Below are 27,422 nucleotides of genomic sequence, written 5' to 3'. Positions count from 1 at the left end.
TCATCATAATATTGCTTTTATAAATGGGAGAGTACCTGTGGGTAGTTTTGAAAATGACTGTGTTCTACTGTTGGATTCTCTTTCTGACCTCCTTCCAGGTTAACTTTTAGACACAGTTCCTTGAAATTCTGAAATATAAATTGTAGCTTTCTTGAAAGTTGGCGAGGCATGATGGTGCTGAACTGTGTAGTACATTGCTACTAATGCCAGTGAAAAAGTCTGTCAGCCCCAAGGAGTGTTCTTAGAAGAATGGCCTGGGACCAAGGAAGAAATATGACCTTGGCCTGTGGCTGGATGTCAGCAGTTAGAGGGCTTTGGGGCAAGAGGTTCGTGTTTGCAGGCTTTTTAGAGCTCATTGCCCCAACTGCAGGCTCGGCTTTGGTCAGTTGTCAATATGCTTGCTGTGCACTTCTTTTGTCCCAATTACGTAAGGGTAAGCATGGATAGCACTCTTTGCAAACCTCCAAATTAAGTAGGTGGGATATTTATTGCAATATTTCTAACTGTCCCAGTCCCGTGCTGAAATCTGTACAGAGTAAAGAGAGGGGATTTTCAGGGAGAAATATGTGGAAGAGGCCTCCTGGCCTGGATGCATGGGGAAGGAGTCTCTTCACATGTTTTCTGTTGCTGCTCTGATCCAGATTGGAGACAGACCTATAGCTGGGAGCATATATGAGGCCAAGAGAAACTGATTCTTATTTCAGGCTGGAAAAATGAAGACTTCAATGATGATCAACCCTTCAACTAATGCTTATCGAGTACCTACCATGTGCCAGGTGCTATTATAAGTACTGGGAATAACAACACACAAGACAAAGTCCTTTTCCTCCAGGAATTTCCTTTCTAATGCAGCTTCTCAATCTCAGCACTATTGACAGTTGGTGCTAGATAATTTGGGGGCTATCCTGTGTACTCTAGAATGTTGAGCAGCATCCCTGGCCTCTACCCACTAGATGTCTGCAGAATATCCTCCAGTTGTGACAACCAAAAATGTCTCCAGACACTGCCAAATGTTCCTGGGGGGCAAAATCACCCCCAGATGAGAACCACTGTTCTAGTGTGATTAGAAAGGCATACCATAACCAAATGAACGATGATAAGCGCTTTCAAGAAAATCAGATAAGGCAATGAATTTGTCTTGTGTTGGTCTACTTTTAATCAGAGAAAGCCTCTCTGAGGAGGTGGCATAGAGCAGAGGCCCAAATGCAGAGGCCTCCAGTCATACATTCTGCTTGAATTTTATTGCCTCCCCCTCAAGTCACCATACACTTTTTTTTTATTATGTTATGTTAATCACCATACATTACATCATTAGTTTTTTTTTTTTTTTTTTTTAAAGATTTTTTTTTTAAGATTTTTATTTATTTATTGGAGAGAGAGAGAGAATGAGAGACAAAGAGCACGAGAGGGAAGAGGGCAGAGGGGGAACCAGACCCCCCGCTGAGCAGGGAGCCCGATGGGTGGGACTCGATCCCGGGACTCCAGGATCATGACCTGAGCCGAAGGCAGTCGCCCAACCAACTGAGCCACCCAGGCGCCCTACATCATTAGTTTTTGATGTAGTGTTCCATGATTCATTGTTTGCGTGTAACACCCAGTGCTCCATTCAATACGTGCCCTCTTTAATACCCATCACCAGGCTAACTCATCCCCCCACCCCCCTCCCCTCTAGAACCATCAGTTTGTTTCACAGAGTCCATAGTCTCTCATGGTTCATCTCCCCCTCTGATTTCCCCCCTTCATTTTTCCCCACCATACACTTTCTAACCCACCTCCACTCTCAGCCCTTTTGCCCAGACTCCTGCCCACTGCTGTCTTGTTTCTGCTGTGCTTTGCCTGCCGACCCCCACCCACTCCCCAGTATAGCTCTTTGCCTACCCCAACCTTTACATGCTCCTTACCAAGAATACTGTTATCCAGTGCCATAGTCTTTTACTGAGGATTTGGGCATAACAAAGGAAAATTAATCCTTAGGACAAGAATGAACTTAAAATTGTTTATCAGACAAACATTTCCAAAGTTCCCTGTCTTCTCTGTTGTGAGTCCTTTATATACCACTGTCTTTCTCTCTCCCTGTCCCTCTCTTCTCTCCCCTAATCCTGACCTGACCCCATGTTCCCAGAGCTGCTGTGCCTTTCAAGAAACTTTCCTCTTACCTCTCTGCATTGAGTTCATGACCCCACCCCTACCTCGAGGGCTTCCAAGTTTCAAAATTAACATTTTGACCCAGTCACATACTTAAGGGAAATCCAGGTACCTTGTCATCCCTGGAAATCAGAAAGACTCAGTGAGTCCTCTAACTTATGGGGTCTCATCTTTTTTAGGAGGATTGTGTGTTTTTATTGAGGAGGTGCTTTTTTAAAGTAGACTTTATTCTTTAGAGCAGTTTTAGATTCACAGTAAAACAGAGGAAAGTACAGAGTACCCTTTCTTCCCACACATATACAATCTCTCCCACTATCATCATCCTGCACCAGAGTGGTACATTTGTTACAATCAGTGACCTAAATTGATACATCATTATCATCCCAAATCTATAGTATATGTTAAGGTTCACTCTTGGTGCAATATATTCTGTGGCTTTAGTCAAATGTATAATGACATATATCCACCACTGTAGCATACAGAATAATTTCACTGCCCTAAGAATCCTTTGTGTTTTGCCTCTTCATCCCTCGTTCACCCTAATCCTTGGCAACCACAGATCTTTTTACTGTTTCCATAGTTTTGCCTTTTCCAGAATGTCATATAGTTGGAATCAATATGTAGCCTTTTTGGATTGTCTGCTTTCACTTAGTAATATGCATTTAAGATTCTGCCATATCTTTTCATGGCTTGATAGCTCATTTCTTTTTAGTGCTAAATAACAGTTCATTGTCTGGATTTGTCACAGTTTATTTATCCATTCACTTACCAAAGGAGATCTTGGTTGTTTCCAGGTTTGGGCAGTTATGAATAAAACTGCTGTAAGAATTCATGTACAGATCTTTGTATGGACATAAGTTTTAATTCATTTGGGTAAATACCAAGGAATACACTGCTGGCTCATATATAGTAAGAGTATGTTTATAAGAAACTGCCAGACCATCTTCCAAACTGGCTGTACCATTTTGCATTCCCACCAGCAATGAAAATTCCTGTTGCTCCACATCCTGCTCAACATTATCAGTGTTATCAGTGTCTTGGACTTTGGCCATTCTGACAGGCGTTTAGTGGTATCTCATTGTTTTAATGAGTCTCATATTTAAATTGGGAATAATAACTCTTAATTCACAGAGTTGTTCTAAGGATTAAATGAAATAACTTGTATAAAACATGTAACACAATGCCTAGCATTCTAAGAGGAACTTACAAAATATTAGTTTCCTTGTCTTCCCTCTCTTTGGTTAAGCCTTACAACCTATGAATTCTTTCTCACCTGGTCTATATTCTTTCCCCTGGGAAAGAATGTGTATTTGTGGTTAAGAGAACTAGGCTTTCAATTAGACTCCATTTCTAACAGTCCCAAACAAAAATCCATTTAAAAATAACAATACAAATAAATGTTATTTTTAATAAAATTGGCCAGTAAATAAGTTAGTCATTTCCATAAATATCAAATTTAGGCTCTTAATCTTAAAATACCCCATGTTATATTTTCTCTTGTTAACACCAGTGACAACTGGAATAATTAATAGAATAACTGTTGCGGGGCGCCTGGGTGGCTCAGTTGGTTAAGCGACTGCCTTCGGCTCAGGTCATGATCCTGGAGTCCCGGGATCGAGTCCTGCATCGGGCTTCCTGCTCGGCGGGGAGTCTGCTTCTCCCTCTGACCCTCCTCCCTCTCATGCTCTCTGTCTCTCATTCTCTCTATCTCAAATAAATAAATAAAATCTTTAAAAAAAAATAACTGTTGCTTCTGTGTGCTACCTTGTAAGAGCAAAGATACTGGGTCCAGACTGTTGGCTGAGTTAAAGTCCTGGCTCCATCACTTACTAGCTGAGTAACTGAGCAATTATTTAACTTCCCTCAGACTCAGTTTTCTGTATAATGTAGATATAATATACCTACTTCAAAGTGTTGTTAGGATCATCAAGCAAGATATTATAATGCCAAGTGCTTAGAAGAGTACCTGCCACATAGAACTGCTATATTAGTATTAGCATTTTTTGTTATCCTACCTGAAAACGACAGTGAAGACCCAACATATTACATACTCCTATACTCCTACCCACTTCTACCACCATGCTCAAGTAAAGACTATTCTTGCGTTGAGGCTAATCTCACTATTTGTCTTGAGTTCAAAAGGTATGATTAAATAAAACTTACTTTGATGATCTCAACAGCCATACTTGTTCAATGGGCATTCAATGAGTAGTTTAAAACAAAAAGAGGGGCACCTGGGTGGCTCAGTTGGTTAAGCATCCAACTCTTGATTTCAGCTAGGTCAATGATCTCAGGGTTGTGAGATCGAGCCCAACATCAAGCTCTGTGCTGAACGTGGAACCTGCTTAAAAAGTTGTATTTGTTTCTGCTTGTCACTTAATAATGCTCATTTGTTAAAAATGTAGATTAGATCACTATCCATATAGATAATTGCTATTAGCATTTGGCATACTGCCACCTTCTAGAACTTTATATAAGCATGAGCACAGTCACAGGCACACACACATTTATTAAAGAAACACCTAACAAAACACGTAAAAATTAATGGAATTAACCTATGTATGCTATATTATTACCTGATTTTTTAAATTAAATTGAACAAATCATAGGTATATTCTTGGTCAAAAGTACAATGTATCATTTTAATATAGTATTTCACTATTTGAATGTAGCATAGTTTTTTTTATTGAAGTATAGTTGACATCCAATGTTATATTAGGTTCAGGTGTACAACAATGTTTTGACAATTCTACATATTATGTGATGCTCATGCTCCTCAGGATAAGTGTAGTTAACAATCTGTCATGATATAAAGCTATTAAACAATTTAAACAAAATTTTATTGATGAGGAAGTATAGTCTCTCCAGTTTCTCAATATTATAAACAATAATTCATGCTTAGTGTGTTGATAATTGTATGAACAAGGAAGTATTTTAAAATCCAGGTAGATACAAGCATAATTATCTTGCCTAAGTTTTTAAGTTTTTTGGAATATTCGATTTTAAAGTTTTGTTGATGCAATGGTAAACGGTGGCAGCAGCAGCAACACCAAGTCAGATGTGACTCTGTTAGAGAGTAATTTGGGCTCTATGTCTATCATGTTCCTGGATGATCTACCTGATAAGCCTAGAACATTGTGGAACCATGAGTTGATACAGAGGCACATGTTTCAGTGGAAGGCAAAGACTTTTTTCTCAATTCCGTACTTATTTTAGAGGAACAAAAGAGCTGTCAAATCTTACAATGATAAAATACCAGCTTTGTCAATCATTATAACCACTTAAGAAAAAGGAAAATTAAGTAGAAAATTAGAGCAAAGATTACTGATGAATAATAATGTGGATGTCTGAATATCTGACACATCTTCTCTCATAAGGGCCATTTAAAAGATGCATTTAGTGCTTCTCTGTTTCTAAGTGTTTATGGCCTAATGCTTTGAACTATATAGTTCAGCTAATTTTCCTTTGGAAAAGAAATTAACTGACCAGAATGATGGTGACGTAAGATTTATTTCCATCACAGGGTAAGAAACAAATGAAAACCACATGCTTTTCTATCTTAATTGGGATGTGATAGTCTGATAAACATAATCATAGCATGTTCTCTCTTTATCATTGTTTTTCAGATGTAAAAATGTGTACTTGCTTTACACTTAAAGATGAGCGGCTGGCTGACCTTTCTTCCCAACTCCAGCAGCATTTTATTTTACACATAATCTGCTTCATTAATGAAAATCAGAAGCAGCTTGGAATATTTTGTGCATAATTAATTATCTTGGCAAGAAGATTTATGAATGTAATTTTTCTCAATTGCTCCAATCAGGCATAAGTGAGACAAACAAATAAATTAAAACTAAGTTATTCATGGTCTCTTTGTACAAGACAGTGTCAAAGACATCTAAGAGAATTAAGTAAGACATAAGGGCAGATAATTTCTTTTTACTATCCAGATCACACATACTTATAAGATACAAATCTTTGCAGGGGGGAAAAGGGTAATAGAATTCACATTTGTAAGGTTTTATAATTTGAGTACCATGCATATCATAATTATGTAACCATATGTAATCATACTCCTTGTCAATAGGCAATTAAAATTACATCAAAGATGGCACATATAAGCACAGCCTCAGGACACCAGTCTTGTACCTGGTGGGCAGCTATAAAACTGTGTGTGTGTGAGTGTGCGTGCATGTACACATACACATACGTGCAAGTATATTCTCCTTTATATGATGCTATCTTCTAAATAGAACTTAGAGCTTGAATGATTGACCAGCTTAAATTAATATGAGATAACATAAAAGTGCCTAGTTTAGTGGTAAGTTTTTTGTTTTTTGTTTTTTTTAATCTCTCTGGGGGACCTGGGTGGTGCAGTCAGTTAGGCTTCTGACTCTTGGTTTCAGCGCAGGTAGTGATCTCAGGGTCCTGCGATTGAGCCCCGCGTCTGGCTCCGCACTCAGCATGGAGTCTGAGTTTCTCTCTCCCTCTGCCCCTCCCCCTGGCTCGCTCTCTCAAAAATAAATAAATACATCTTTAAAAAAAAATCTCTCTGAACACAGCTTTCTAACATTGACTGGCATGAAACCAAAATAAAGGTTGAATTATCTTGGAGATACTGGTATCCAGTAGCTTAGCCCAGTAACAGACATACATAACTTTCCAGGCATTCGTAGATTAAAATTTATTGCAGAGTTTTAACACATAAGCTATCTCTAGAATTTACTCTAAGACATGCCAGCAGTAGATGGAAAATATCTGAAAGTACAGGAGAATCATATGTTTTTTTTTAACTCGCATGCTTTTTATTATTATTATTTTTTTTTATTATTATGTTAATCACCATACGTTACATCATTAGTTTTTGATGTAGTGTTCCATGATTCATTGTTTGCGTATAACACCCAGTGCTCCATGCAGAATGTGCCCTCTTTAATACCCATCACTAGGCTAACCCATCCCCCCACCCCCCTCCCCTCTAGAACCCTCAGTTTGGAGAATCATATGGTTTTGAAAACAATAGAACCCCCTCCTAAATAGAATGCAGGCTAACCATTATTGCAAAGTGGTTAGCATGCATTCATGCTAAGACACTGATGTCTTAGTACAGAGCAAAGACACTGCATGTCAAAGGTCCTGACAGAGGGACTCTGGTGCAAATAGTGTGGATATCAATTCTAGCTTTTACACATACTAGTTACCTCTATGCTTCATTTTCCTTTTTTGTAAAATGATAATAGTATCTATAGATTTTTATAGATTTTCAATAAAAATAAACGATGTTATATATGTAAAAATGCTTAGAGCACAGCTTACATATGGTAAGTGCTCAATAAATATTCAGATGTTCACCATATCACTATATACATTGGTGGGCACTTTCTGAGCTTTACTGGATAATCACTGGCACATAAAATCCTACATGTTGACCAGATCCCACACCAGTTTTCTAAATCACTAGGTAATCTTAACTTTCTAAAACGTTATGGTGTAGAGGGGAAATAAATGCCATTTCGTGGCTTGGTAGTCAGCCTAGTATTTTCAGAAAGTTAACTTTATTTGTAAGATAAAGTTTAAAATTAACTTTTTTCTCTTTAACTTTTTTCACCCTTTAGCTATTTTTTTTAGCTCATTTATACTTCTTATGGTTGATTATGTAATCATGAAACTTAGTCTGTCATTTCTACATACTGTTCAATTGGCTCACCAACATTTTAATTAGACACAATGATTTAAGCCCCCTAATCAGTTGTGAGAGGATTGGGGGACACACACTGTGACCAAATGACACTCTGCAGTAATAGGATTGATGACAAAGCTGTTTGATATGGGTGCTCCCTGGGAAGGGCTCTGCATTGATCCCTGATCCTCAAACCCTCCCATCCTGTGGCAGGATTAGCTGCCGCTACCTGAGCTATCTGCTAAGCCCCAGACTGCCTGTGGATCTCTTCCTATTACCTGGAGCTCTGTTTCCTCCCTGCCCCTGGTGCTGGAGATTGTTGGCTTTTCTTTCCTTCTCAACACTACTACCACCCCAAAATGGCCGGGAAGTGGGACTTCATTCTCATGGTCCCCAAAGACAAGCAAAGAGTATGATTAATTTTAATGTTTTTTAGGAATATTGATAAGCAAACAAAGTAAATAGCATACTTTGAAAGAATGACAACATTCCTTAAAATTTAGCAGTTATTTATCCTGTCAATATGATAGGTTCTGACTCTCATTTTTTCCAACAAGCAAGAATCTAGGCCAAAGCTTCAGTATGAAATCTATTTGGCTGCATGGCTTAGGAACCAGGATGGTAATGTGAAAATGTCAAACTTTGGTCCCACTCCTAAATAGCTCTGTAATGTCTGTTTTCTGTCTCTCTGTCTCTCTCTTTCTCACACACACACAAACACACACACACACACACAGAGTGAATATAATTAGCTCCAGATCACTTACGGTGGAACCCTAGGTTATATTGGGAAAACCGTGCCTTAGATATTTTTGGCAGAAATGCACATTGTTGAGACACTGGGCTAGTCTCTGTTTCTTTTCTTGAAATAAAGGCTTTCTTCTACTGCTGGGGCGATTTGCCCCAATAAGTCAGAGGCAATGCTAGAAATAAAATTTAGGACTAGAAACATCCACCATACTGATTTTAGCTACTGGACTAAACAGCTTTCTTCCATTAAGTAGTTGAAAGTAAAGAACCTACATAAACATAAACAAGAGTTGAGGCTGGTCTTGGGAAGGAAGTCTTTAGTGCCATTTTTCTTGCTATATAGATGTGAGAAGAAAAATGATATGCCAACACAAATCAGAATAATTAAATACATAAAATTGTGATTCTAGACAGGGAAATAAATTATCTGTGAAGCTGTTTATAAAGTAAAAAAATTGCTTCCTGACAAACAACATATTTTAGCTTTCCTACTACCCATCAACAGAGAATACTGAGATTCCATAATTTGTTGAGGAGATACTAATACCTTCCAGTTGACTTCCATAATTCATGGAGAGTTTCCAAATTCCACAAAAGAAACATTGTGAACATTATCCTCCTAGAATCAAAGAAGTGAAGTCCAAATATTCGTAAGCCAATAATTAGTCCCAGAATGCATCTAAAAAGAAACCCAATCCATGTTTTTGACAGTAATTCTTCTTTCCTCCCTGCTCCCAAGTCCTCAGTTATAAACATTAATGACACAGCTTTAGTATCTCTTTCCCTAATATACATGATCACCCAATGTAGCAAATGGATATTTGAAGTTTTGTTATTGCCTAATTAAATACAGAGCACATTTGACTGCATGGCCTAATATGAAATAATTTTCCTACTGTAAAAAAACAAAAAACATTATGGGAAATAAAATAGTTGTTATAATACTAACATGCCTTCAAAAACAAAGTAGATGTTAGAAGTGTCATCTGTGGCCATCCCCTATGATTGAAAACACCCTTGTATATGTGTGCATTTTTGATACTTGGAAGAGAGACTATCAAAAAGTCTTGGGTTAAGGAAGATAAGTAACTAATGCTTTTTCCTCCCCCTTATCAGTTTTCGTCTCTAGTAGTAACTGGTTATTTGTCAAGAATTGTTCTGCACATGGAAAAGAAAATGAAAGTAATTTGAAAAGATTTTCATCCTCCCTTAAGCATTGCTGTTAAGGTGGTTTGAAGTACTTATTGCTGGCTCACCTCCTCCTGCGTACCTTGAAACAAAGTTCAAAAAATAAGATCTGATCGCAAATTGTTGAACAAATTGCACAAAAAGAGACTGGTAGTTTTTGACAGTCTCATGCATCGCTCTGGGCTGCAGCAGAAGTTCACCTTCTTGCCACCTGAGTTTTCTCTTCTTGACTGTCAGAGTGCGTTTTCTATCACTGGCACTCCCATGTATTAGTCCTGTCTTTGGAATTCACGATTTGTGCTTACTGTCACCTCTGCCCATAGCTGGCCTCTTCCTCTCAGGCAATGCTCCTAAAGGGCCTGACCCACGTCTGTGCTCTCAAAGGCAATATTTCCACTGAACCCCCGTGGTAGTACACAGACCCTATTTCCGTGTTAAACTCTAACTGTGGTATTGCGTTTTGGTTTTTATCTTAAGACTGTTCGTAAAATAGCCTGATAAGAACTATTTCTCTCCTCTGGAATCCTCTGGTTCTGCATATGGAGGTGAGGAGAAGGAAAACATTAAACAAGAAAGCGTGAATTCTGACCATGACATTTCTGTGTGTGGGGCTTTCCTCTTATTGGTTGTGTGACCTTAAGTAAGTTGCTAAACTCATAACACACATGCTGGGTGTGTTTCCTCATCTGCTGAAAAAGAAAATCTCTCCACAGAGGAGGGATGTAAAGATTGCATGAGGTAAGTTGTAACCTGCCTAGAGTAGTCCCTGACCCCTTTCTGCCAAAGGAGAGGGGTTCATTTCTCTTACTTTCTTCATTCTTATTTCTCAGCAGGGTGTTGAGGAGGGGATGGGTTGTCCAATAAGCAAAAACTAGCCCTTCCTTGCCTAGTTAGTGCTCTCTTCTAACCTTTCTCCTCTTCCTGATATGTTCCTGCATCCACTCTCCTTCATGTATCTTCAGTCACTGTGCCTGCAAAAAATACTTAAGTCTCATCTAATAAATAAAGAAAAAAGTGTGGGGAGGCCCCGTTGCTGCCTCTGCTTCCTTAAAGCTGTTCCAGATCTCTCCTTTACTGAACCAATAAACTTCTTTGGAAGTATCATTAGTTCTACTTCCTTATCCTCCCCTCAGTGGTCCATAAATGCTTACCAACTGAGATCTCATTTCACCATTCTCTTGACTCTGTTATTTTAAATTGCCCTTAATTAAAACTCAGTCCTTAGATCTATATTTAACCAATATGGATAGTCTGAATATCCTTGAGTGGCAGAACTGTTCAATAAAGATATATAATTCAAGTCACATATATGATTTCAAATTTTCTAGTAGCCACATTAAAAAAGTAAAAAGTTGGGGCACCTGGGTGGCTCAGTCAGTTAAGCATCTGCCTTTGGCTCAGGTCATGATCTCAGGGTCCTGAGATCAAGCCCTGTGTCGGGCTCCTTGCTCAGCGGGGAGTCTGCTTCTCCCTCTGCCTCTCCCCGCTGCTCATGCCTGTTCACTCACTCTCTCTTTCTCAAATAAATATATAAATAAAAATCTTTTTTAAAAAAGGTAAAAAGTCACATAAAAAGTGAAAAGCAATAATACATTTTATTTAACCTAACATACCTAAAATAGTACTTCAATATTTAATCAATACTAATATTCTTAACAAGGTATTTGTATTATTTTTTATACAAAGTCTGTGAAATTTGCTGTGTATTTTATACTTAGAGCACATCTCGATTTAGACTTGGCCCAATCCAAGTACTCAATAGCCATGTGTGGTTAGCGGCTACCATACAGGACAGTGCAGGTCTACATACAGCATTTGAGTGAGTTTTCCTGGCAGCTTTCATTTCCAAGGCAGCTCTTGGTTTTGCTTCTGCTTTGAATCTATGTTGACTTCCTTTTTATTTCTATCTCCCTTTACTCTCTGATAGGTGTTCCCCTTCTCCCCACAAAAAAAGATCTACATTCCTTCTCTATCTTAGTTCTACCTCCACTGGGCACTGAGTACCTAGAATGTCATGTCAAACTGCTGGGATGATCATGAACACATTGCTTAGTTCAAGCTGAAAGGTAGGAACTGAGAAGAGAAAGGAAAAATGTTCTAATTACCTCCTTAATCCATCACTGCCCAGAATTGATTTCCAGGGCATACTCTGAATGTTTTTTTCTTCCTTATTTTCTGCATCCCCTGAATCCTTGGCTCATGTTTTCATCCTTTTGCAAGGACCATGTTCTACAGAATGTCTTGATGCATCATTTACTGTACTTTATCACTCAGGCTTTTGGACAGCAGCTGATATAATTTAAATACTTATAAAAAGTGCTCTTGGAATATCTATGCAGTTGTCCGCAGTAGCTACTTGTGGGATGCAATGACTGATTTATTGGGTGGCAGGATATTATGGTTGACATACTCTCAGTAACTTAGGGTGTTGTGCTTTTACATCAGAAGGACTCTGAGAGCCTATTCTGTGTGTATGCTACAGTACCACACAGTAATCTGATCTAAAAGGCTGCTCATGTGTATGATACCTCATGATGAGATGTAACACCCTGACAATGAACTACTTACTTCTGAGTTTTATGCCAACTTGTTTTTATGTTTCCTCCCAGGGTGCATTTGGTAGTAAAATTGTGTAGATCTAAAGAGTCAGCATGCTTTGTCAGGAAGGTATGTGATCAGAATACACAGAATACCAACATAGATCTTTAACTACATTCTCTTAATAGGGAATAGTATTGCCATACAGGAATAGTATCCTTTGGGGGTTGAATAGTATTTGCCAAATCTAGAGGATGAGGTCAGTAGATAACTTTTAAAAATCGAAACAACTCACTCCTCTCCAGCTTTCATCACTGCTGGCATGTGCTAGATGACAAGTCTTTGACTCACAAAACTGAATAGGATTATCTGAGGGTTCAGGGTTTAGAGATTAGCAAACACCTGTTTGTACCCAGTTTTTATTCACTCAGATTCTATATTAACTTTCCCTATTAAACATTCTTGAGATTTCTGAGTTCCTCCCATGTTAGCTAAGAAAAAATAAAACTCACTCCCAGTACTTAGTCAATGCTCTCTTTTTTTTTTTTAAACAACTTGATTTTTTTTTTAAAGATTTTATTTATTTATTTGAGCCAGAGAGAATGAGAGAGAGAGAGAGCACATGAGAGGGGGGAGGGTCAGAGGGAGAAGCAGACTCCCTGCCGAGCAGGGAGCCCGATGCGGGACTCGATCCAGGGACTCCAGGATCATGACCTGAGCCGAAGGCAGTCGCTTAACCAACTGAGCCACCCAGGCGCCCAGTCAATGCTCTCTTAAACTTAGTTATATTCATGATCCATGTTTCTTTGATGAAACCTTTAAATCATTCCTCTAGTTGTGGTTTTATATGGGTTCACTGCATCTTTTGTGAGAAACTATTTTTATAAAAATTAATTAGTGAATAAATTTTATAGCTCTTGATAAGATACTCTCTGTGGGTTCTAATATGCATATTGTACATATCACATAGTTCTAATTGGGATAACAGAAAGATAGATTATCTTCAAATAATTGTAAATACATATACAATACTTTAGATATGGAGATTGGCTAATGTGTATATTGTGTACAGGTTACCAAATATTCTGAAAAAAAAAATGAGGTGTACTTCATATGTAAACTGCTATAGGGTTACCATTATTTTTAAATTGCGCTGATGGTAGCCAAAAATGCTGGTTAACAAAGATTTCCAGTTAGCAGAAAGCTGGAGAAACTCTCTTACCCCAAACTGTACTGCTTATTCCATGCTGAAAAATGCTAAGTGTTGGTATAGACCATTTGATCTCATAATCAGTTTTGTGATATCAGCCCTGTAATGGTAATGGAATGTCCTATTCTAGGTAACTCCTAACTTGTGTGTGTGGGGGGGAAGGGAGGTGTGCATTTATTATGTGTATGGGGGGGAAGGGAGGTGTGCATTTATTATGTGGAGCTTCAGGACTAATCTAGCTTTCTCTTTGACTATCTGCTTCACACATTTCTCTATGTTCTAGGAGTTCAGAGAAATCCTGAGGTTGTTGTAGGCGAGACAACCTAGGCTGGAAAAAAAAACATAGTACAACGTTTGGGCGTTGCCCACCATTTTGAATGGGATGTCAGGATTCATTCTTCAGGCTTGAAGTAGTACCCCTGATGGCCAGGGCTGTAAGACTTAGGTTACCTAAGATGGCAGCACAGCACGGTGAAAAGAATAATGTAGGTTTGGAGACAAACCTGGCTCTACCACGTACTGTATGGCCCTGGATAAGCTGCTTCACCTCTCCTCATCTCTACAATGACGATATCACACTTTTGTTAGAGAGTTGTTGAGAGAAATAGAGATGATGCCCAAAAAGCAAATAGCAAACTGTCTAGCATGTTGTGGACTCTTAAGGATCAGTAGCTGTGATGTGATCATGGAGATAACACTGTAGGACTTGAGAGTAAAACTCTCTTTGCTTTAACTGGGATAAGGAATCTGTTATCCAGGGGCTCCATGTCATCGGTTCCACGTCTACTTATGTCACCATTTAAAAATGTACAGCTTCTTTCAAGTCCTTTGCTATTTGTTGTTTCAACACTGTGTAAATCATGTATTGTAAATCAAGTCTAAATGAATGTGAGTCATGCCCTTAGCTGTTTATAATATCAGTAGAATATTAATAATTTCTCCATTTATTTTCTGAATACAGATTTTCAGCAATTGCATTGCTGAAATATTTTTGCATTGCCATTTTATAGTAGAAATATAATTCTACATATGCTAATATCTTCATGTAGGTTTATGTAACTCCATACTTACATTCATATTCTTATTCAGGGAAGATTTATATTCTAAAAGAATGCATGAGTTATAGATTGTGGGAATCTATTCTGGTTCTTTGTTATTAGGAGATTTTGAATTATTTCCTTCATTCCATGTAATCTACTGAACTGATGTATCATTTTCATGCTTTTGGGGGATTACTTTATTTTTTTCTCTTACGTAGAGATTGAAATGAAGAAAAAACAAACCTGATCATATTAATTTAATATGTGAGATGAGCTTATGTAGAAAGAAACTGAAATAGCTTAAGTTTTGAAAAGGTTAAGGAAATATTTTTAATTTCTATTTACTTATTCTAATCATTTGAAATTTGGTCTCTCTTTGTGTTCTTACCTAGGTTACTTGTTGGTTTCAGAAAACCATAAGAGATTTACAGGAACAAAGTCTAGGTTCATCACTTTCAGACAATGAGGAGCTAATCTGTAAGCATGAGGAATTGATAATAAAAGCAAAGGTAAGAGACACATTAAAAATAATTTTAAAATGCATGGTCTTCTTTTGAATATGCTTCTGTAGGTAATGTAGAGAAGTACTAAACCCTCTGAATAATTCACTGTTTACAAAGAAAAGATTCTGATAGTTATTAGCTAGTACCACTACCTACTGACTGGGCTTCTAGAATAATAAGGAACAAAACAGCCTCTACAATAATAATAACTATCTTCTTTTGAGTAGTTACTATCTATCAAACACTATATTAAGTATAAGAGATCCTTATCTAAATTATCACAAAACCCCTAAGGGGTACGTATTATTTTACAGATCAAAACAAACAAAACACAGAGGCTTGGAGATGCAAAGTAACTTGACCAATGTAATGTATCTTGTCCGAGGCAGAGTTGGAATTTGATTCAGGTCTTATCTAACTCCAAGGCCCAAAGCTCTTAAGCCTATATTCTGCTAGCTTTCTAAAAAAAATTCTTGTTCTACACTAAGATCTCATTATGCTATTACTTTTATGATTTCCAGGTATAGTTTGCTTGCTGTTCCCATTTACATTTCCCTATTTCCTTAACTTGCCTCACATTTTTTCATTTTGCAAAAAAGAAATGGCTACAAGCCAGTCAACCACTTGTAGATATGTGGAATGTGCAGAATGCAATCATGAAGTACTGAAAGCAAGATGAGCAGAGGGGCTGTGTAGAGATGCTCCTCTCCCACTGTGTCTTCTTTTTTTAAAGATTTTATTTATTTATTTGAGAGAAAGAATGAGAGAGAGAGCATGAGAGGGGTGAGGGTCAGAGGGAGAAGCAGACTCCCTGCTGAGCAGGGAGCCCCATGCGGGACTCAATCCCGGGACTCCAGGATCATGACCTGAGCCGAAGGCAGTCGCTTAACCAACTGAGCCACCCAGGCGCCCCCGCTGTGTCTTCTTATTTGGCAATTGACTCCTTTGTATCTGTGGGGTCTATAAATACTTACCAAAGTTCTTTACAAGTGCTCCATTTTGATCTCTAAGGAAACAAAAGTCCATTTGTATTAGATTGAATAGGAACAGTGAAAACCTTAATCAGTATCAAGACTTAAGAGAACTTTCTATTATTAATATCTTGAATGATTGATAGTTGTAGGTAAAGCCAAGCCTTGAAGCTCTGGAAAACAATGGGCCAGCACTACCAGATGAGGGTTGAAAATAAGGAAGACAAATAAATATTTACATGTTTGGGAGGATGGGATTGGTGGCAGGGGATGGAGGGACAGGCAGGCAGGGGAAGCAGTAGACTGCATTTATCTGGACTGAAATCACAGAAGAACCAGGATGCTTTTGTTTTTTTGTTTATCGCTTCTCTCTGAACACTGCAGTATACATAGGTATTTTATGTGTTTGGTCTGAATATTTGCCAGATTGATAAAAGACGCAATCACAGAAGATTGCTATGACTGATGATTTTTTAAAGTTCTTTAAAATTTTTCAGCATTTGGTTTACCTGTTTAGGTTAAACAGCAGTTTATTCTGTGGGTGTCAAACCCAGGTTTTATCAGTGAAAATTCTATCAAAATCCCTAAATGCTAAGCACAAGAGATGACCTGAATTGCACAGGATTGTTGCCTTCTTTAAAACAAACAAAAATGGTTTACTTACATAATTTAGTCATATTTGGAATTATATTCCCTGTAACTGTGGACTAATCATGGATTCTCATAGCCCTGAGGAAAATCTCACAGTCTGGAGAAATTATTTTTTGACATCTAAACTCAGTTCTAATAGGACTTTGGCAAGTTCTGTTAAATAGATATTAATGTTCTATTTCTATCCTTCATAATTTTAACTGGCTCCTATTTCTTTATCCCTTCTGAAATGCCTGACCTTCTAGCTCACTGACTCCCCTACCACACTTCTGTTATTCAGCCCTCTTGCCAAGTTTCTTCACTTCGGCGATTTTTCGTGCCTTGTGCCTCATACTGATTCTGCTTCATAATTGTTTTTACCGGGTTCATTTTATGAACTGGTATGATAAAATGAAATAAAGCTTCATTTTATCTAATGTTCTTTCTTATATCTTAAGGTATACTTTATTCACACATTAACTGTTTGATCTATCCAGTGCCTTAATTCTACTTCCTCTGATTCACGTATTTCAGTGTGTTGCTTATGCTCATCAGATGTTACTTTCCCCTGAGCTAGTATTCCCTTGGGAGAGCAGAAATTTTGACTGGTAAGGCATGGGAGGTGTGAGAGCTGGTGCTCCAACTTGTCCCCTTCTGGTGGGGAGCTGGGTGCCCCTGAGTGCAGAGAGCTTCTGTCGTTATAATTAGGGCTCAACCATTCATGGTTTTCCCCTCTACCCCAGACACATATAAAGGAGGGGATCCCTTGGAGGAACTCCCACTGATTGGACTCTCAATCCTGCTTTGTTCCAAAACCCATTTCCCTGGGGTATGTTCTATCTCATTCATTTAGTGAGAGTTGGATAGGGCTCACTAAGAAACAGGTCAGTTTGATTACCTCTCATATATTAGCTATCTACCTGGTAGATTCCAGTGCTAGCCTCATGTTGTTCCTTCCCTCTGGATGCTACTGTACTGGAGCTACTATCTTCTGTCCTGAAAAAGGTACATTGACAAGCACTGACCAAGCAGGTGGGGAAAGAAAGCATCATACCCAGAAAGCTCTCCCCTGGCCTATCTCCTATCATGGTATCTGCCATTATTCTATTCTAAGCCATATGCCCCTGACACTGAGACCCAACCACCTTTTGGCTCCTCAAGGAAAGTTCTCATATCTGTAAACTTCATTCTCACTTTGTTGGCCTTTAGAAGAAGGACCAGCTACATAATATGTAGGACCCAGTGCAAAATGAAAACATGGAGGACTTTTTAAATAAATTATTGAAATTTCAGTGCAGCAACAGCAGAGCATAAACCAAGCACATGGCTCTTCTAAACTCAGGAACCTGTCGGATGACATGGGTCCTTTGCCCATGAAGCCAGTCCTATTTACAGTATTAAGATTTCTGGAAGGACCTACCAACCTTTGCTGGTTAGATGTTTCCTTAGCTACTTTACTGGCCTCTTCCCACCTAAGTGAGCAAGTTTTCTAAAAATAGATTATAATGTTATAATAGGTTGCATCCACATGGAAAAAAAACAGGTTCAAATCCTTGCTGTCCCTCACTATGTAACTTTGGGAACATTTGACCTCTCTGAGCTTTACCTTCCTCACCTATAAGGAGGAGGCATGAATATTCAATTAGAAAATATCTATGAAAACACCCACATTTTAGTAGTGGCTCAAAGGTATTGCTTTTCTTTTTCCATGGATGGTGTAAATGTTCAAATAGTTTTCATCCGTGCTTTTTCAACCATCTTGTTCCTTGTTCTTACAGACGGATTCCACTTTTATATGGCCTTAAACAGGAACCAGCATATTACATTTTGGAGTTTTGTTTGGGTGTGAGTATGAGGAGAGGAAGAGGGAATGTGTCTTTCAAAGGAGATTTTATGTATAAATAAGGCCTCAAGCTGGGGGTTCATTAGTGAAACACATATAAATAATCTGGTAACACAGGAAAAGTAGGTGTTTCTGCTCCCCACAGCTAAACTGAGCAGCAGGGAGCTGTTCTGTATTGCTTTTTTTTTAAGCAGTAAGTTTTTTAAAATAAATTTTGAAAATGCCTCTATAATTTCTTACTGGAATATACTCAAATAAGAAATATGGAAAACTTTCTATCTCTTAATAAACGTGATGCCTTATTCAGAATGTGTTGAAATAATGAACTAAAAGAATTTTTATTATAACCTTTGACTATGAATAAATTATGCTAAATCATTATACTTTCTTTACTAAATATGAAAAATATTTTCCTTTTACATATGTAGCAGATAAAGAAATAGCAGACATTGATGATCATAAACCACCCTTTGGTTAAGATCTTAAATACTCTTAGATTTTATCATGTATTAATTTGATTCCCCAAGGCTTGAATTCAGACTTTGGAGCTGAGTTGGTTTTAAGATGTATTAAAATAATATGTAAACAAACACTTCCTTATTATCTCTTTTGAGGAGGCATAATCATTCCTTCTTCCACACATCAGAAATAATGTTCATATAAGAACTACCTTCAGGAATGAACTTGTATTTCTGCTGGGAGGAAAACTTTTCCTCTTCCAATTTGTGTCCAGTGATTGGGTGTCTACAAATTAACAGACAGCAAACAGATTAACAGGAGTAAAGACAAGGTTTATTTTCATACATGCATGGGAGGTCCCTGTAATGGAAAGTTTGTGGAATAGCCAGAAGTTGAGGATTATATATATCATTTTAACAAAAAAGGGTTGGGGGGCTTAGGGCCTCAATGAATGAGTATGGAAAGTTCTACTGGGCTTTTTGATGCTAATGAAATGGGCAGTCTGTCTTCCTCCCAGTGGGAAGAGTTAATGGCAGCTGAATTTGTACTTCCTGCTGGTAAGGGTCAGTCTTCTTTCAATTAGGAAATTCCCTGGGAAGAGGGTCAATGGTAGCTATATTTTCAGGATACTCTGTTTAAGTTTAGGTAATATTTCTGTGACTGCTGATTGTTCAGATGTTTTTGGCTTAAAGTAATTTTCATACCACTGTGGTGGACCTTTAATCCTCTCACTAATATTGCTTCAAACTTTGGTTCAGTTTCAGACCCTTTGTAGTTGGTGCACACTAGAATCTCCTGAGGGCTTTGAAAAAATACTGAAGTCTGGATCTCGTGCCCAGAGATTCTAGGTAGTTTGGGGCATCAGGATTTTTTTTTTTTTAATTTATTGTCAAGAGCCCTGCGTGGCGCATTTGGTTAACTGTCAATTCTTGGTTTTGGCTTAAGTCATGATCTCAGGGTCATGAGATCGAGGCTTACATGGGCCCTGAGCTCAGCAAGGAGTCTGCTAAAGTTTCTCTCTCCTTCTGTCCCTCCCCAAACTCATTTTCTCTCTAAAATAAATAAATAAATAAATAAATCTTTGAAGGAAATTTATTGTCAATCTTAAAATGGTAATGTTTTTATCAAAATCCAATCCAGATTTTCTTCTCCTTCTAAAAAAACTGGAAGATCTGGCAATATCAGGCTTGCCTTTCCATATAGACATAGCAACACTTGTCTGGAGCCCCATAATAGCTATTTCCTTTAGAAAAGACACGTGCACTCCAGTTTTCCACAGTCCCTACCCTTCCTCGTTACTACCTCGCCTCCCACCTTTGCTTCACCTCATTCACATTATGTGCCTGGCCCCTGTAAACATTTGGGTTGGAGACATGACAGGCAATGAGGTACTATCAAAGTGTAGTAATGGCTTAAACCGATTTGTGTCTTTGTAAATTACGTTGCAAACTGTGAATGATAAGAATGAGAGGGAGTGATAACGAAGACAGAAAAGTCACTTAGAAAGCTATTGCAATTCTGATGACACTTTAGGTAGAGTGTGATGTCTTTTGAGATGAAGGATATTAATCGCCATCTTAAAGGCTTAAAAGAGAGTTGTAGCCGTGTTTTTCAACGTGTGGCCCCCAGAGAACAGCAGTGGAATCTGGAAGTCTTAGAAATACAGAATCCTGGACTCTAACCACCAAACCTATTGTGTCAGAATCTGCATTTTAACAAATTTCCCCACAGGATTTGAACTGACACTAAAGTTTAAGAGGCACTAACTTAGAGGTCTTCCCCATCTATTTCATGTATGTCTATATTCTCCTTAATTTTCCAGATGACTATATATTGTTTACAAAGTCCTTGATTAACAATGATCTTTGGCATTCTGATGTATATAGAAACATCATCTTCAATGTTTTAATATAGTAGAATTCACATTCCTCAGCTTCAAGATTAAAACCATCTTCCATGATTCATCATCTAATCCGATTTTCCAAGTCATTGAAAATATTTTCCAGTTGTTGCTGAGTGATTTCATAAATTAGATTTGTGATCTTGGCCTCAAGTTCCTTTAAATAATATTATTTGGAGATTCTTAAAAAATACCACTGCTTAGATCCCACATAAATTTTATTTAGAGGAAAAGTCAAGTTTAGATTTACAAAATATTTATAAGATAAGGAAGTAAAGCAGAATCTCTTGCAAGCTTATTTGACTATTCTAAATACATAATTCTCATCAATAGAACCACTATGAGGAAGTGACTCTTTAAAAATATGTTTAGGGACACACCTGGGTGGCTCAGTCAGCTGAGCTTTGGACTCTTGGTTTCAGCTCAGGTCATGATCTCAGGGTGGCAGGATTGTTCCCGAGTACTGTGCCCCTTCTTCCCCACCAAATAGAGTCCTGCCTTGGTCACCCTGGCACAGAGTCTGCCTCTGTCCCCTCTCCCTGCTTGCACTCTCACACATGCGTGCTCTCTCCCTCAAATAAATAAAATTTAAAAAATTTTTTAAATAAAAAATATGTTTATTGTTTTATTTTTCTGATTACATAGTACATTTTCATTTTGGAAAAATGAGAAAATACATAAAACTAAAGAAAATTAAAATCACTCATACTGTGTGGGTGTATATGGAAATGGGAAGGAAATAATAAAACCTACATAAAATTGAGTATCCCCGAACTGTGTATGTGTGTATAATACACTATATGTGTGTGTTTTTATATACAAAATTGTGTATGTATTGTTTTGCAGTGTGAGTTTTCCAATTAGAATTATATCATAAGCATTTCCCCATTTAAATGCATATTTTAAATATGCTTTTTAATGATTGCATGTTATTAAACTATGTAAATATATCATACATCATTTTTCTTCTCATTGTGGCACATATTAACCTATATAAAGAAGCTGGCTATTCTGCTATTTGAACTTTCATTACATCCCCAAATTCTTTCACTGAAGGTACATGAGAAAATGGTAAAACTACTATAAAACATATTGCTTCAGTAAATCAGCTTATATCATCTCTGATGATTATAAGGAAAATGCATAAAATGAAGCAGAGTTTGTTTCTTTTATAATGTTTTATGTTATTTAAAAAATAAAGTGGGGTCTGGATCTGAAATGTCTCAAGGAAGAAATTAAGTGAGTCTCCAAACAGTAAAGACACCTGCATTAGTGCATTTCAATTCCTCTGTCTTCATTTTAGTGAATAATTTGTTTTACTTGTCTGATTTTTTAATGAGCTTTCCAATTAAAAGCAGATGTCACTTTTCACAGAACATAAATTAGAAACAATTTCATTACTAACAGGCGAAATAAGTATAAATAGTACTGCCTTTGTCTGCAAGCATTGGGAAAATCTACAATGTGATGGGATTTTCACATTGGTAAACTTACTGTAGCCTTAACATGTGGGTTAATTTAAAGCTTAGTGAACCATATGCTTTCATTTCCAGGGGAAATTTGATTTAGAAAGTCCCTCAGAAATGTTTATGCCCATCTAAGAAAGGGATGAGTTAAGGAAGCAAATGAAGAACATGATCACTAGGTTTAAAACTACCTGCTGTCATTTTGTTTTTAAAATCTTCACCAGCTCGTTGTTTAACCACTTAGAGAAAGCTTCCTCTCTCTCTTTTTTACTTATGACTTTTACAATGTCTTTATACATTTTATTCCACCTCCCCCCTCCCTCCTCCTCAATCCTCCTCCCTCCCCCTCCCTACCATCTACCCTCCTCCTCTCTCCCTCAGCCTCTTTGTCATTTATCAGCCCTTAAATAAAATTTCCACAAAACATGGATTTGTATAGTTACTATTATTACAACTCAAGGTAATACTGCTGTCATAATCATAATAGTGAAAGTGAGTCTATTTGAAGTGGACATCAGAGAAGGCATTTTCTTAGGGCTTAAAACACTCACGCCTTAAATCCCTGCAACCTTTCTGTGCTACTTCAGTGTTCTCTTAGAGACTTCCAATACTTGTGCCCATAGATCTCCTTGATGTTCATCACTTCAAAGGCCTTTACTTCAGCTTTCTAGTCCTGTGGCCGCTTTGGTTCCAAAGCATCACTGACCCTGCTCTCCCCGCACCCCCTTTCTTTTCGCCTTTTCCTGACTTCCTTCCTCATACTCTTCCACATGGGCCACCAGGGCTACTTGTGAGTAACTCAATCACCCATTTTCTCTGTTTCTACTTCAGAAAAAAGATGAAGCACTTGCATAATTTTTCTGATTAGATCTATTTTAAAAGGAAATGATCTATTATCAGTTAGCCTTATGAATTCTTTATTTATTGCCTGTTAATTCCCTGCTCCATTCCCCATAATAACCAGTCCAAAACTTTTATCCTCTTTTAAAACTCCCAGCCAGGCTTTACTTAACCTCAGAGTCACGTGGCCATGAAAGGTGAAATTGCTGGACTCTTTTCTTCCCTGCCTTTGGTGTCTCTTTTCCACCTTTTCTCCCATTCCTTTCATTTTCAAATCTAAGCCTCCACCTGCCATTCCAGGTCCCACCTTTCCCATCTCATCAGTTTGAGTCTCTCTTCATTTTTCAGTCACCCCTTCTCACCGTCCCTCAATTACATTTTAGTCTCACAAAATCAAAAACAAAAACATTGCTGCTCAACCCTTAAGACGTTATTCCACCTTTTCCTTGGCTACTGTCATGGCTTGAATTATCCTTCCCAACATTTCTGCATTGAAGTCTTAACACCCAGAATCTCAGAATGTGACCTCTTTTGGAAAAAGGGTGTAAGTAGTGAAGATGAGGTCATTAGGGTGGACGCTAGTTCTATGTGGCTTTTTAAAAGGGGACATTTGAACTCAGAGGCAGACACACACAGAAGAAAGATAATGTGAAGAGAGGCAGGGAGAAAAAGGCCATCGCCAAAGCCAAGAGGGGCTGGGAGCAGGTGCTTCCCTCACCACCCTCAGGAGGAACCAGTTCTGCCTACACCTTGACTTCAAACTCTTATTAGATTCCAAAACCGTGAAAGAGTACATTTCTGTTGTTCAGGCCACCCCATTTGTGGTACCTTGTTACACCAGCCCTAGGAAACTAATGCAACTACTTTATTTTCTGCCTCCTGCCTCCCTACTCCCCCACTAATCCTTTACTTGCATTAGAAGAAACTGCTCTTTCTCAGTAACTAATGACTGGACCCTCTCTATGCACTTGGTCTCTGAAACACTGTTTTCTCTAGTTCTTCCATCTCTGGAATGGCTCCTTCTAGATCTTGCTCAATGCCAACTCTTCCTCCAGGCTCCCTTGGCCTATCGTGCTTAATCTGTGGCTCTTCTCTTGTTTCCTGCATTCTTCATGTGGCCTTTTCTAATCCCATGATGACAACATCACTTTTCTTTTGATGATTTCTAGACTTTAGAAAAAATTTCCAGCCCATATGTCATTTCTCAACTCCAGTCTTCTTTTTAGAAATTCCTGTTGAAGATTTACACATAGACTTCTTAATAGCACTTCTAACTCAGCTAGGATCATTACTTTCTCCTTCAAACCCTCCCGTTTTCTTTCTTGGCTAAAGATGTTGAAGTCCTTCAGCCACCAGGTTAGAGATTTCAGGGTCACGTTAGAGCCTTATTCTCTCCCTCTCTCCCTTCAGGTTGGATGACCTCTCAGTGTAAGTCCATTCTTACCTCCCATCTCCTTCTCTTCTTCTTATTCCAGGCCCACCACTTCAATTTGGGCGCCTGAAATCTTTGACAGAGACTATAAAAATTATGTTGAGTAGTAGTATTAATCTGAGCCTACAAACTACAATATTTTTGCATGAAATATTGCTTGTTTGCTTTTACATCTTTTTTTTTTTTCTTTTTAATCAACATACGCCTGATTCCGAGCTCCCATCCTCTGACTGGTGGAACACCCAGTCTCTGTGGTTATTGGAGTTCCCTTTCCCCAGCGTTTTGCAAGTGTTCCTGGGCTCCTGCGGCACCATAGCTTCGGAAGGCCCCTCTACTCATCAGTCTATGCTGACTCCCTCTGAAACAGTCATTGTCTCAGTCTGTATGAAGACTGCGGTTTCAGTGGCTCTCTGCTTCTGTGGCTGTTTGGGGCCCTAGGATGGCCCAACTATTCCATCCCCTGGGAGGGAACTCACAGCCATGCCCGGGGAGGCCTGGGACTTCCACATGGCACTGCCCTAAAAAGACCATCCATCTCCTCATGCACCTCTTCTCCCAACCAGCTTTTTCTCTGGTTGCTGGCCAGATCGCCCCATCTTTTGATAACCCTCACCTCTATCTCCTTCTCCTTTAGTACATCTATGATATTGTCTTCAATAGACTTAGTTTTTTTATAAAAGGCAGGAGGGGAAATATCAGATTGCTTTCCACCTAACACTTGAGAATTGCAGTACTGCATCCATCTTTCACAAAGTTTTGACCATTATTTCTCTGTTGCTTTAGAATCAAGTCTTCCTATCAAATTTTGTTTAATCCATAGTCTTGATGATAATTAGGCAGTAGAGAGAATGACTCATGACCTCCCTGGCACACTGAAAGTCACTTACAAGCCACAGCAATTTAGAAGTCCAGCAAGGGCCAACATGGGGTAACATGTTGCTGCCAGCTTCCTTTCTAGTAGAGTAATCCACTGACCCAACAAATACTAGGTGTCCCAGAACCCTCTTCTGGGTGCTTTAGGAAATCCAGAAATAAATATGCCATGGCCCTGTTTTTAGGCAATTCAGAGCTGTGGAGAAATCAAACTTGTGGAGAATTCAGATATGTGAACAATTGAAATGCCAGTAAGGATGGAAAAGATGCTTTAATTAAACAATAAGCAATGCTCTGTGAGAAAAGGTAAAAGCAAGAGCGGGGGTGGGGATCAAAAAGCTTCCCAGAGAAGGAATCTGGACTGACACTGTACCCCAAGGTCACCTAAGATTTACATAGTTCATCCTTGAGGCTGGAATGGAGACAGAACTTTAAATAGATCCTCCCTGCCCAATGTACTGACCTCAAAATATTGTCTAGACATCTTAAACATGAATGCTAGTCTCTTTGTCTTGCTTCTTGGCTAACTTCTGTGGGGCCCAATCTTGAAGTACATACCAAACTCTGCTTACAGCTTCTGTCTCTGCTTAGCCTTTCTAACTAACTTAGGTGGAAAGCAATCTGATTCACACCAATGTGTGAATGTCTACCAACTTCTTAACTATCTTTTACTTTTGTTTTTCTTCTATTTGTTTATTTATTTTTATTTTAGAGAGAGAGAGCTTGCGAGTGGGGGGTGGGGCAGAGGGGAAGGAAGAAGAAAAGGGAAAGAATCTCAAGCAGATTCCATGCTGAGCACAGAGCCCAATGAGGGGCTCAGTCTCACGACCCTGAGATCATGACCTGAGCCAAAACCAAGAGTGATGCTCAACTGACTAAGCCACCCAGGCACCCCCTTTTCTTCTTCTTTTTTAAAATTTTCCACCATCCTGTCCCACCTCTAATTTTTTTAAGTAAATGTTTATTAACCGAAACACAAGAGTGAAATTTCAGGCAGTGTTGAAAAGTGAAGTGATTTGCAGAGTGGCCAAACCCAATGCTGCCTCTAAGTTTTACCTACTATTAAAGATAAAGTACTGCTTTGTCTTTTTTTTTTTCTTAGAAGTTTGTACCCCTTAATTCCCTTCACTATTTCGCTCATTCCCCACCCCTGTCTCCTCTGGCAACCACCAGTTTGTTTTCTGTATTTTCTGAGTCTGTTTCTGTTTTCTGTTTTTGTAGTTTGTTTATTCATTTGTTTTTTAGATGCCACATGTAAGTGGAATCATGTGGTACTTGTCTCTCTCTGTCTGACTTACTTCACTTAGCATAATATCCTTTGGTCCCAAATACCAGTTTATCTTTTAAAGCTGAAATCTAGCACATCCTATGATGGTAATAGGGCGTTGACGGGGACTTCAGGCACAGAAAGCCTGTACAGGGTGAGTTCTTTGTACACCTGGTGTTTAACACGGAGATTCACTGCATTGTGAATCGAGAGATTTCAATTTTTTCTTCTCTTTCAGCTTTGTTGAGGTATAATTGACACATAGAATTGTAAGATATTTAAAGTATACATCTTGATGATTTGATATACGTATATACTTTGAAAAAATTACTCCCATACAATTAACACATCATCACCTCACGTATTTATCTGTTTGTATGTGTGAGAACAATTAAGTTCCACCTTCTCCTCAAATTTCAATTATATGATTGTGTTATCCACTATAATCATCATGTTATACATTAGATCTTCAGAACTTATTCATCTTATAGCTGAAAGTTTGCTGCCTGTTTTACCAATCTCTCTCTTTATCCTCCATCCTCCAGCCCCTGGCATCCAATTTTCTACTCTGTTTCTGAATTTGACTTTTTAAATTTTTTTTAAGATTCCATATGTAAGTGATAAAAACACTTAAACAGGGATGCCTGGGTGGCTCGGTTGGTTAAGTGTCTGACTCTTGATTTTGGC

General features: G+C 38.3%; 1 protein-coding gene across 1 annotated transcript in view; it reads left to right on the top strand.

Annotated features, from left to right (window-relative positions):
• The window catches only part of CCDC141 (coiled-coil domain containing 141), a 182,679-nt gene that overhangs the window by 61,655 nt on the left and 93,602 nt on the right, over positions 1 to 27,422 (top strand). The window contains exon 6 of the mRNA XM_021703177.1: positions 14,944 to 15,060. Within this exon, the coding sequence (XP_021558852.1) occupies positions 14,944 to 15,060 (117 nt within the window). The remainder of the gene's footprint in view (positions 1 to 14,943; positions 15,061 to 27,422) is intronic.

This window comes from Neomonachus schauinslandi, chromosome 3 (assembly GCF_002201575.2).
Source record: "Neomonachus schauinslandi chromosome 3, ASM220157v2, whole genome shotgun sequence".
In the NCBI taxonomy this organism is placed as follows: Eukaryota; Metazoa; Chordata; class Mammalia; order Carnivora; family Phocidae; genus Neomonachus; species Neomonachus schauinslandi.
This window is presented reverse-complemented; position numbering and strand designations above follow the sequence as displayed.